Here is a 12,590-nt window from a genome sequence, read left to right as displayed (position 1 = left end):
ACCATGCTTCTTCAATCTTAACAGACCTTAGGGTGCATTCAGACTCGGTCGTTAGCGCCGATGCACTCGGACCGGGTCGATGGCCCCCCACAGAGCATGCGCACGACGGCGCCGTCGTGCGCATGCGTGAGACCCGCTACGACCAACAGCGCCGGTCGTAGCGGGTCTCGATCCAAAGGGGGCGAGCTGTCGATGTTGATTGACAGCTCGCCCCGTTTGGAAGGCGGGCCGGGGGGGTGGCAGCCCAAACGGGGGCGTTCCCATGGGAATGCCTGCCGTTTGGGGGAGGCCCCACTGACATTACTAGTGATGTCAGTGGAGAGCTTCCGGCTCAGACAGAGCCAGAAGCTCTCCGGGGCTTACGACAAGTGAGACCCTACCCTAGGGTCTCGTCGTAAGCCCCGATGGTCGCGATGGTCTCTGACCATCGCGACCATCACCCGAGAGGTCGTTAGAGCTGTGGGCGTTAACCCACAGCCTAACGACCGAAACAGAGGCGGCCGGTCAGGATGCAAGTGGCCGCCCAGTTTCTGAGCGACCGCTTGCATCCTCCGACCGCCTCTGAATGAGGCCCTTTGTCACATAAAGAGCATTGACTGGCGTCATAGTTGGATTTGCCACAATGAAAACATGGGCATCTGTGGCCAAACATCATTTTATGTATTGTGCACATTGGGCCTTTCTACCGTAGTTCAGCTGCATCCCTCTCTGCAGTTTCCCTAGAAATAACTATGGACAGATTCGAACAGCAGTCTTTTCTGAATGCTTTTGCTGCTCATAGCACATACTGATTGGTTTGTAATGTTGCCTGTTAGTCCAGCTCCAAACTGTCAGTGCTCTGATAATTTCCTTAATTCAGCCACATATTTTGTTATGGAATCGCCCTAGTGCTGAAACCGGAATCTCTCAGAAATCACTAATGGCTTTGTAACTGTAACTGTTCACAATATCCTTAAGCTAGGTAGTACCGGCGATTGTGTGCTCCCGTTGTCGCGAGCAATGGTTGCCAGGTTTGATGTGCTGCCCATCAAACCTAGTGATATCGCTAGCGGCCAATGCATTGTTAATAAATGACGTAACGGGTGTGGATGCACAATCACTGTTGACGGGCATTCGTTCCGATGTCGGAATGAATGCCCATCGCTCCAATGTGTACCTAGCTTTAAAAGACATTAGCAGGAAGTTGTGCCACTACCTCGCTCGACCCGGGTTATTTCAACTGGCCCCTTTTACACTGCGCAGTAACCCGTATTGCTGCGCGCTCATGTGCAATAACCCAGGTTATTTGATGGCAGTGTGAAAGGGGTATGAGTGAGCTGGCTTGGTCAGAGCTGCTTTCTGCTGTAGTGCATGGCCCTAGGTGGCAGGGGCTGGCAACTTTTAGCCTGGGGGGCAAATGTATGCAGGCGGCCCTGGCAGAGGAGTAGCATGTAGCCAGGGTGCCCGAAGAACGTGAGTGCTATGGCGCCCACCCCACCCCCCCCTCAAGTGTTCCAGGGAGGAGGCGGGTCCATATGGGATTAATGTAAAGTAAAAATAAAGATTAGGGGCAGCCCCGTCGTGGTGCCCATATGCAGTGCCCCCTGTGCCCCAGGATAGGACCCCCTTATGCAGGCCTCCAGTAGTGATCCCTCCTATGCAGTGCCCCTTATACAGTGCCCCCAGTAGTGGTCCCACCTGTGCAGTGCCCCTTGTGCCCCCAGTAGTAAGAACCTTATATAGTGCCCCCAGTAGCATTCCACCCCCCATGCAGTGCCCCAATAGTGGTAACCCTTATGCAGTGCCCCTTAAATAGTGGCCCCAGTTGTAGTCTCCCCCCTATTCAGTACCCCCAGTATTGCCCTTTTTATAGAGCCCCCAGCAGTGGTCCCTCGATGCAGTGCCCCCAGTGGTAGTCCCCTCCCCCCTATCTAGTGCCCCTAGTAGTAGTCCCCTCCCCCTATGCAGTGCCCCTAGTAGTTGTCCCCTCCCCTTGTGCCCCTAGTAGTAGTAGTCCCCCCTTGTAGTGCCTCAAGTAGTAGTCCCCCCTTGTAGTAGTAGTTCCCCCATGTAGTGCCCCCAGTAGTAGTCCGCCCAGTTGTAGTCCCCCTCTTGAAGTGCCCCCAGTAATAATCCCCAGTAGTGGTCTCCACCTTGCAGTGCCGCCAGTAGTGGTTCCCCCTTGTAGTGCCCCCTCCTGTAGTTGCCCCCTTGTAGTGCCCCCAGAAGTGATCTCACCCTTGTAGTGCCCCCAGTAGTGGTCTCCCTCTTGTAGTGCCCCCAGTAGTAGTCCCTCCCTCTTGTAGTGCCCCCAGTAGTGGTTCCCCCGTGCCCCCAGTAGTAGTAGTCCCCCCCTTGTAGTGCCCCCAGTAGTGATCTCCCCCTTGTAGTGCCCCCAGTAGTGGTCTCCCTCTTGTAGTGCCCCCAGTAGTGGTTCCCCCTTTGCAGTGCCCCCAGTAGTAGTAGTCCGCCCCCTTGTAGTGCCCCCAGTAGTGATCTCCCCCTTGTAGTGCCCCCAGTAGTGATCTCCCCCTTGTAGTGCCCGCAGTAGTGGTCTCCCTCTTGTAGTGCCGCCAGTAGTAGTCCCCCCCTCTTGTAGTGCCCTCAGTAGTGGTTCCCCCTTTGTAGTGCCCCCAGTAGTAGTAGTCCCCCCCCTTGTAGTGCCCCCAGTAGTAGTAGTCCCCCCCTTGTAGTGCCCCCAGTAGTGATCTCCCCCTTGTAGTGCCCCCAGTAGTGGTCTCCCTCTTGTAGTGCCCCCAGTAGTGGTTCCCCCTTTGCAGTGCCCCCAGTAGTAGTAGTCCCCCCCCTTGTAGTGCCCCCAGTAGTGATCTCCCCCTTGTAGTGCCCCCAGTAGTGATCTCCCCCTTGTAGTGCCCGCAGTAGTGGTCTCCCTCTTGTAGTGCAGCCAGTAGTAGTCCCCCCCTCTTGTAGTGCCCCCAGTAGTAGTAGTCCCCCCCTTGTAGTACCCCCAGTAGTAGTAGTCCCCCCCCTTGTATTGCCCCCAGTAGTAGTAGTCCCCCCCTTGTATTGCCCCCAGTAGTAGTAGTCCCCCCCTTGCAGTGCCTCCAGTAGTGGTTCCCCCCTTGTAGTGCCCCCAGTAGTAGTAGTCCCCCCCCTTGTAGTGCCCCCAGTAGTGGCCCGCCCCTCCCCCAGCAGACACAAGTAATAAAAAAAACAAAACCACTTACCTGAATCCCCACTCCCGCCGTCGCCATCCGCTCCTCCGTCTGTCCTCCCGGGCTGGGTCGCTCTGCATTATGGGAGAGACGTCATGACATCATGACGCCTCTCCCATTGCCCACTGCGGGAGCCGGAAGATGGAGTGGCTCCTGCAGTGGGAGCAGCAGCAGCTAATGAGAGTCTGACAGATTCTCTTTGGCTGCTGATCAAAACAAACACACAGCTGCCGGAGCCTGCGGCTGTGTGTTTGTCACTTGTGCAGCGCTGACCGAACTCCGTCCGGTCAGCACTACACACGTGGTGCAGTCTGTGTCATAGTGACACAGACTGCCCGGGGCCAGCATGACGCTGCGGCCTGGGGGGCACATGGCACTCTGCCCCCTGGCCCAGCCCGCCACTGCTAGCTGGGATGCAGGCAAGAAGCCGGCGGTCGGCACTTCCTGACTGTCAAATCCCGGCAGGGGACTAATGACAGACGTCGAAATCTCGATGCCTGTCATTATACCTACGCCGAGAGCCCGACGCTCGTCTTACCGAACAAAAGTAAGCCGGGCACCGGGTGCGGACAGCCGCTGGGGGGAGGGTTAGGCAGGGGCTCCTGGGGTGGACTTAGGGTTAGGCACCGCCCCAGGTGGTTTAGGGTTAGGCTAGGGGAAGGGAGGGTTAGGGTTAGGCACCCCCGGGGGGAGGTTAGGGTTAGGAACCCCCCCTGAGGGTTAGGTTTGGGCTGCAGGAAGGTGGTGTTAGGTTTAGGCACTTACGGGGGGGGAGGTTAGGGTTAGGCACCCTAAGGGAGGGTTAGGGTTAGGGGGGGGAGAGGGAGAGGGTTAGGATTAGTTAGAAACTTACCTTAGTCGGGATCCTGCTGTTCTGCTTTCCGGCGTCGCTATAACATCCGCCGGGCTAACATCTGGCGGTATTTCATACTGATTCCCCCTAGCTCTACCTCCTCCCTATCACACTGGACAGCGGTGGGACACGCTTCTATGTTAACTTCAGCTGAACTGCTATTGATTCATCAACTCTAAAAGCTGCTGTTAATTTATGTTTCAAAAAGCAAGAAATGTGAACAAATATTTAATTGACTTCTAAAATGTAAGCAAGTAGAAACAGTCTTAATTGCTTCTAATGCAAGTTGTAGAACCCGCTATAATTGTTATTTTGAATTATCACTGGGATGGTTCTTCTTGGTAATTGCCAAAAAGGATGCAATGCAGTTACATTTTGGAAGGATTGATGACACCATTCTATTTACAGGATACAGTAAACATTTTACATCACATTCTACTGTAGGTGATTTGGTGGAGTGCTTAACCTCATAGTTAAATGTACAGTAAAGCATAAACCTTGGGCCATCAATTACATACAGTAATGGTGAAATAAATTCTTAAAGAGGATGTATAGCCCAGAACAGGTCTGTTTAATAAACTTTGACCTCTTGAGTCCTAATCATACATGGGTAAGTGGGATTCACCTTTCACATATCCTGTGACAATCCATTAATTCATCTGTATTTTATAACATGTACTGGGGGCACTACAAAGTGGCAAAATGTGAACTTAGGCACTGCAATGGGGCATAAAATGAACAACTGCTGCACAGAGAGGTGCCTCTATAGAAGCTTCAGTGCCCGGGCCCCTTCAATATGTTGCTATCGGACCCACAAGGTTCTAGTGATGCCACTGTCAGCAGGTTTCAATGGAGCCAATAAACTATAGGGCCCATGATGCTCAGTAAAACTGCCACTTTGTTTTCTTCCTGAATATCATTGGGCTGGCAGTATAATTCCCCTATTTTTATACATGTGGCCCTGTCCCCAATATCATTGTCAAAACTGGATATAGAGCCATTATATTCTGTCATTCCCTTATTTTACCTGATTAAAAATACTCACTCGGCCCCCAGTATACTCATTCATAGGCCTGTGCAAGAACTCTCTCCGCACTGCAAGATGCGCTATGTGGGGAAGATCCAGTTGTCTTTTGCGTGTCCAAAAGAAACGGGCACCCAAAGGAGCTATTTAACTGTTGTTCTGATGGACGTGAGTGCCGCGGACGCCCATTACTTATAACGCTTGTTGCGCCCAAATTGAATAGCTTCGTCAGGCGCCCTAAAAACTAATGAATCTCCCCCTGTGATTCTCACTGTCATTCCGATGCTTCTAGAAGCTTCTCTAACTGCAAGACACCATTTCTGTAAGCATCTGTCATTCACCTTTATGTAAGTTTATCTAACAACCATAGATGGAATCATGTATGTGTAATTGTTCAGACCAATTTTTTGTATATGTATTCAAAAGGCACACTTTGATATGTAACTCTTAAAGCTGCACGCCGAGATATAAGGCAGGTAAAATTATCGTATAAATGTTTTCAAAAACACCCTTCTCCGGCAAGGAAACAGCACTTTATAGCAACTACAAGCATCATCAAGGATGAAAGCTATCCTTATTGGTCAACTCTGATTCGCTATGATGCTAACATGTAAAACTTTATAAGAAGCTCTCAACAAAGCCATCATCATCTTAGCATAAACACCTTACAGACTTGGCCAGGGCTCATGTTAAACAGCTGAGGTAATACAGTACACCTATCAAACTAGATGGTAATGTTAACATACAGCATATGTTTGTTTTACATTCATAAATCTCAGACCTGGTATATGCCCAGCTACAGACTTGTCACACAATGAATACAGCTGTGAAGTTGCTATATTAAATAAGTAAAAAACCTTCCAAAGAAAATAAGCAGACATTTGCCCGACACCATAATGAATACTGTATGTAGTGCATTTCATTTTTGCAGTTTCAGTTGTATGGAAGAGATAAGAGCTGTATTATATATTGAGATAAGTTGATGGTAATAACATCTGCTTAGACTAATGTTAGGCATACTGCTCATGTATTAAAATGTGGAATAATACTTGATGTGAGCAAGAGTGAGGACTATGGGCCTGATTCAGCATGGATCGCAACCGCTAAAGTGTTTGCAGATGATCGATTGTTGTGTACTGTGCATGTGTATGCATTGCAGAGAGCATGTGCAAAGGCATCACTGAGATCTCACTGTAATCAGGCACCACAGGGAGCCATCGCAGAGTGATTGACAGGCAGTCAGCGTTTGGGGGTGGTGAGGGGGGGTGGTCAGTGAAACGCAGACGTGCCTGGCCATTTGAACGCTGTTGCATGGGCGTGCATAAATTATTCACTGCGATGGCATACGTAGCTTGAGTACTCGCAGCGTGCAAAGAGGTTAGCAATTTCTGAGTAAAGTCAGACCTGCTGTAATTCTGCGTGAGGGGCAGATGTTACTCGATATTACTGATGTATATGCAGGACTGCAAGGTATTACGGATGTGTGACAGCGGTAGTGGGTGGCAGTGGGCGTCTCTATGCTGGCTGTGCGAAGGCATTGCGATAGCATTCATTAGCATATTTTCTCTACGAGGCTGCGTGCGTAATCACAGCTGCAATCGCAATAGCGATCCGTAGTGAATCAGGCCCTATGACAAAACGAGTTAAACTGAGATTATGCTTTTCTTATTTTTTGTTATATAACCCAAAACATTGGATTACTTGGGTCAAGAAATTTCTATCACCCTGTTGTTTGGGATATAAGGGGTACATTTATTAAGAATCGCATTTGGTCGAGATTAAACATGCTGGTCATCACTGGGTTATGTAAAAGTTTTTCCCAATCAAGCACTCAAATTTATTAGGATTAAATTTATTAAGAATCGTATTTTGAAGAATCACGTTTTTCGATGGTATATGGAACTGTGTTTGATCGTGTGCTACTTCAGTCGTATTGGGCTGGAATAAATAAACCTGCCTGTGAGCTGTGTGTTCTGGCGTAGCACTGCACAGATGTAGTGTGTACAGTGCTTCTGTGCTATAGGTGTAATAAAGGGTTAAAAATTAAGAATTAAGACGAAAATGGCATAGAGTCCCCCACCAAAAGCATAACCAACCCTGTCCGTCTGAGCCTACTCTGGTACAGGAAAATTGGGGGGGAAACCAATGTGGGGTTCCCCCTATTTTCCTATAACCAGCACCAGGCTGAACCAGCTGAGGTGGTAATGCCAAAGTGGAGAGAAACACAGCATGGGGTCCCCCTGCCAAAGCATTCTCCAGCCCCAAACAGGTCAGCCCAGGGCTGGCAATCCTAGGAAAGTGGGGATCAACCCCCTGCACTCCTGGATGCTGTGGGTGCAGGGATAATGGGTTAAATATATAAATAATATTGTTCTTCACAGTTCACAGTTCCCAGCAGCCTGCCCTGCGGCACTTGTAGAACCACAAGTGCGAGCTGTGAAGAAAATATACAAAAAAGACAGGACACAGACACCATATATTTTAACCCTTTATAACACATTCACTCGCACTTACACTCACACTACATACTTACCTGCTCCATGGTGTTGATCGGTCCTCTTCTCTAGTAGACATCCAGGGAGCTTGGCAACAGCGAACACAAGCACTGTATATACATACTGTACATACAGCACTTCCCCCGAGACTGACAGGACCCACGAGGTTTCCTGCACTAGAGCCATGATTGGCTAAGAGTCAGACCACTCATTTTTTTCTTAATTTTTAACCCTTCATTACACCTGTAGTAGAGAAGCACTGCACAGGTCACACTGATCTGTGCTGCGCTTCTGCAGAACACGCTGCTGAGGAAGTGGTCTATTTGATTCTTCTATTTTGGCCCTAGTTTGCTCCATGTATGATCGTGGTTGCAAACACGATTCTTAGTAAATTCCAGTGTTGTATTCCTGTCTATGGAAAGTACTTGTGAGTTGGTTCAATGGTGTATTGACTTCCATTTGTGTGTTTGCCCATGTTTTGCAGATCGAATCGTATTTTTACACCCGTGTTTGTCTTTAGTAAATGTCCATGTTTGAAAATCAGGGGAAACTCACACGAGAATGCAATCTCGACCAGACACGATTCTTAATAAATATAGCCCTTAGACTTTACTGTTTAAAATTAGATTTGACAAGGATTTTTAGGAATGATGTTGTCAGTCAGATTGTAAAAATGTAGCAATCTTTATAGAACTGGATCAATGAAGGAATAGGCTATGGTTGGGAGTAAGTTATGCTGGAGAGGAAAATCAGGGTTGCAGACAGGTAAAAGAGTCACAGCACTGATGATTGCACAAGGGTAGCAAATAGCTGGAGAGTACACAGATGTGGTAAAGTCACAATAGCTGAAGATTACACATTGGTGGCAAAGTTACAGTAGCTGAAATAGCTTGATACACTGGAGTGTTCATAACTAAGCTGTTCAAGTAACGATGTTGAAGTAACTGAATATTCTGTCAATGAATGTAAAAAACCAATGCATATAGCTGAAGTAGTTGGACTTTCTGGCAATTCTTGCTAATAAGATTGTCAAATCATAAACAAGGTTTTCATATGCACATGATTTCTGGATCAGGAGCAACGGTTGCAAATATATAGAATTGCAGATACACAGGAATGCCATGTCAGATACGAGGGGGTAAATTCACAAAACATATTCTGCTTTTCAAAACACGGTGGGCTGATTCTGAGTTGGGTACAAAGCAAAAAAAAAGGAAGTAACTTTGCACCTTGGTAGAATCATGTTGAACTGCAGATAGGACAGATTTAATATATACAGAGAGATTTATATTTGACAGGTGTGTGTCCAAACTAAAATAAATAAACACACCTATTTGAACCCCTTGCATTACAAGATGATTTGTTCTATTTACATAGCTAATTGCTCTTTTGCTTTGCTTCCAATTCAGGATCAGTGTATTTTGATTTGAATAGTATTGCCATTGTACATTTCCTTTGTAAACACGCCAAGAAGCAGTGGCACAGGATAGTCAGGCCAGGAACAAGATTTCCAGATACAAAGGAAACAGGGTAAATGTTCTGGCTCCAATTGCTGAGAAGGCCAGAGTTTAAAAAGCCAACCACAAGTGTAGCTTGTTAATGACAGGGGAGTGTACCGTAATCCACAAATACCAGGATGCACATTTACTAAAGTTCAGTTTAGTGTAAACACCATATTTTGCAGCTTTGCAAAAATGTATTAAAGAGAAAACTGTCCAATGCCGATTTATAAAGTGCCACATCGCATATCTGTTTGTCACGTTTTTCTATGATAAGAATACAAAAGCTGCTATCCCATTAGCCCTGAACATTATTCAGGCACTAATGGATCCACGGGGCTATCCAATTAGCCCCAAAAGCCGGCACTTATCAGGGATTGTGTTTTACCTGCCTCAGTCAGACGAAACAAAATCCCAGAAAACAACCCCGTTTTCGTGTCGGCAATCACGAAAACACACAGGTTTCATGGACCCTGTTTGTTTTGTAACAAGACATTTTTGTCACGGTAATACCGGGCTCAAATTAGATAACCTGATAATGAAAATTGCAAATGCAACCCGTTTTTTTTTGTGAGAAAAACGATCGGGGCTAATTGGATACCGGCCAAAGAGAGAGATTTATAAAGCTGCAATTTAACAAACCACCAGAAAACAATGCCAGAATAAAGGGTTGTGAAATGTGGTAGCCCAATGTGTATGCTCTATCTGGAACTGACTTTTTAAAACCAATGTTAAAATATTTACTAATTCATTTAAAATTTTCTATATCAGTATGTTGAGAAAAATAGAAATAGATTAAACATCCTATAACTTTTTTGACAGTTTTTCAATGAAAATATAATTTTTCAGTCAACAACATTATGTTTATTTAGCCTCTTCCAAGACCTGTCATCACTATGGCCCCGATTCAGAGCCGCTCGCAAGCGGCTCGATGTTACCCCCCTGCGCATGCGCGGCGTCCGGTGTGCGCATGCGACTGCAGTTCAGTCGCTACGGGGCTCGCTACAAGACGGGGCAGCTGTTGATGGTGAGTGACAGCTCGCCCCATTTTGTAGGCGGGGAGGGGGGGTGGCTGCACAAATGCAGGCGTTCCCTTAGGAACGTCTGGCGTTTGTGGGAGGCCCTACTGACATCACTCATGATGTCAGTAGTGGACTTCCTGCTCTATTAGAGCAGGAAGTCCACTCGGCCTTGCGGTAGCCAAGACCCTACCACAGGGTCTCGTCGCAAGGCCGATGGTCGCGATTATTGCAGCTTTGCGAGCGGCCAGACCAAAAAAAAAAACACTCCCACAGACCCTGCGAGCTGCCTGCGAGCTGCCTGCGAACGGGTCTGAATCAGGGCCAATATTTCCAGGTTACAATTTTAGCGAAATCTAGTATGCAGCAACCAGTTTAACTTTCATAAATCTTAAATGAAAACAAGTAATCACTTTTTTTTTTTGGGTTCTGCATAATTGATATTACCATCAATTTTTCTAGTGTCATTTTTGAATGTAGTAAAAGTGGTATGTTGTTTTGATGCAGCAATGTTTATACCTATAATAATCAAAAGACATTTAATTTCTTGCAGAATCTGTGTGCCCAACAAGAATACCTGTAGCTTCACGGGACGAGAAGGGTTTTGAATTACTTGTGGGAATGAACATTCATAAGAAAGGCCAGAAGATAACAGGGTCATTGGTTTCCGAAAAAGCCTATCTTCTTACCCCTGATGTGGATGTGACTGAAAACACAAGGTGCAATATATAGTCAAGTAAAGATACTGCCCTCCCTTCACTAACATATGCCCTCAGCCCGCTCCCAGTGGCATATCCAGGGGGGAATGCATCAGGTTGATCGTCCCTCGTAATAAACACACCTTCTCCATAGGCACTTCAGGAGGCTGCACCCTCCCTCTCCTCCCCGGTGCATCATCTCCTCCCGGGGGAGGACATGAGTACGTTGAAATTAGGAAATGCAAAAGTTATGTCTCAACTATATTAAAAAAATATAGTTGCTCTGTGTTTAAAGGGTTTTGTGTAGCCATAAATACCTAGTTACATAAGTATATTTAATTCAAATATAAATATAATGCAGAGGACAGAAAATAGTGTAATATTATTGGCCCTGGTCTTGGAATTGAAGGAGAAGAATGATGAGCAATATTTCAAAATGATATAATTTTTGCCAACCAGCCTTAAAAATCAATAGTGATGTTCGTGGAATCTACTTATTGGATAGTGCAGAGGGACAGTAGCATGGCAAATTGTTTAAATATGGATAATACAAAAGGATAAGCTGATAGCATGTCAATCCCACACAATACACTGCAGACCAATGCAGACAATAGTAAGAGCTATCATTCTTAACACATACAGTAGGGGTAAATTTACTAAGATTCGAGTTTGGTCGAGAGAGTTCTCATTTTTCACTGAAAAACTTGGGTGAGATTGCAAACTCGATTAAACTCACCATCGGCCAAACTCTGAAGTACATTTCAGGAAAAAGATGCACCTTGGGAATTTACCAAGAATCGAGATTACAATCTCGGGTGAGATTGTAGCAAACTTGCAGAGTTTCAAACACTTCACCTCCTGAGCTGTGAGTTTTGCAGAAACATACACAGATCAGTGTGATTTGTGTATGATTCTGCCTATATACCTAATTTAAAGTGTTTTTATTTAAAAAAATTACGTAGAGTCCTCCCCCAAAAGCATAACTAGCCCCAGACTGCTCAGACAGTCCTGGTTCCTAAAATTATGGGGAACAAAATGTATAGAGTTCCCCTGTAATGCAGGAACCAGCACCTGGCTGCAGAGCCAGTACTGGTTTTAAATATAGAGGGAAAAAAATGCATAGGGGTCCCCCTATATTTAAAACCAGCGCCGAACCCAAACAGACAGGGGTGTAATGCCACAGCCTGGAGACCATATCACCAGGTCTCCAGGGCCAAAGCATTAACACCCCAAGCCGGTCAGCCAAAGACGGGGATAACAGGGGAGGTGGGGACCCCCCCAAGAAGGGGTCACCCCTCTCCAGAAGCCGTAGGCTTAGGCTGAAGCCCGGGGATCTTCCCCGAACCCCTGGAGTGGTGGGTAGGGGGTAATAATGGGGGAAATAGTTAAAAACTATTGTATTTTATAGTGGAACTACAGGTGCCAGCATGCCTGCTCTTTGGCACTTGTGGAACTACAGATACCAGTAGGCGGCTGGCACCCGTACCCCCACTGTAAAATAAATAGTTAAAAAAACACAGAACACCGTCTAAAGTACAACTTTATTACATTCACCTACCTCACTCACACATACTTACCTGCTGCCAGATGTTCAAGTCCGCTTCTCCCGTAGAATCCAATGGGAGTACCTGGAATAAAGATCCCATACTCACCTACATCCTGGCACAGCTCTCCGTAGCAATCCCGTACTTGGCAGAATAACAAACCGAGTGACCCGATTAGATACTTACATTAGCGGTGTATGTGTGTGACCACATACACCGCTAACCGGCTCCTGACTGCTCATTGTGAACTGTCAGGAGCCGGCAGCCAATCATTGGCCACTCTACAGTTAGCTAATGTAAGTA

At 46.7% G+C, this 12,590-nt stretch overlaps 1 protein-coding gene across 1 annotated transcript in view; it reads left to right on the top strand.

Annotated features, from left to right (window-relative positions):
* Positions 1–12,590, top strand: part of LOC148524760 (collagen alpha-1(XXI) chain-like) — a 145,470-nt gene that overhangs the window by 40,713 nt on the left and 92,167 nt on the right. Inside the window, exon 7 of the mRNA XM_088471634.1 lies at positions 10,599–10,764. Coding sequence (XP_088327760.1) covers positions 10,599–10,764 — 166 coding nt within the window. The remainder of the gene's footprint in view (positions 1–10,598; positions 10,765–12,590) is intronic.

The sequence above is a fragment of the Taudactylus pleione genome, unplaced genomic scaffold (assembly GCF_031769625.1).
Source record: "Taudactylus pleione unplaced genomic scaffold, aTauple2 ptg000116l, whole genome shotgun sequence".
Lineage (NCBI taxonomy): Eukaryota > Metazoa > Chordata > Amphibia > Anura > Myobatrachidae > Taudactylus > Taudactylus pleione.
The sequence above is the reverse complement of the archived record's forward strand: the minus strand, read 5'-3'. Positions and strand labels throughout refer to the sequence as shown.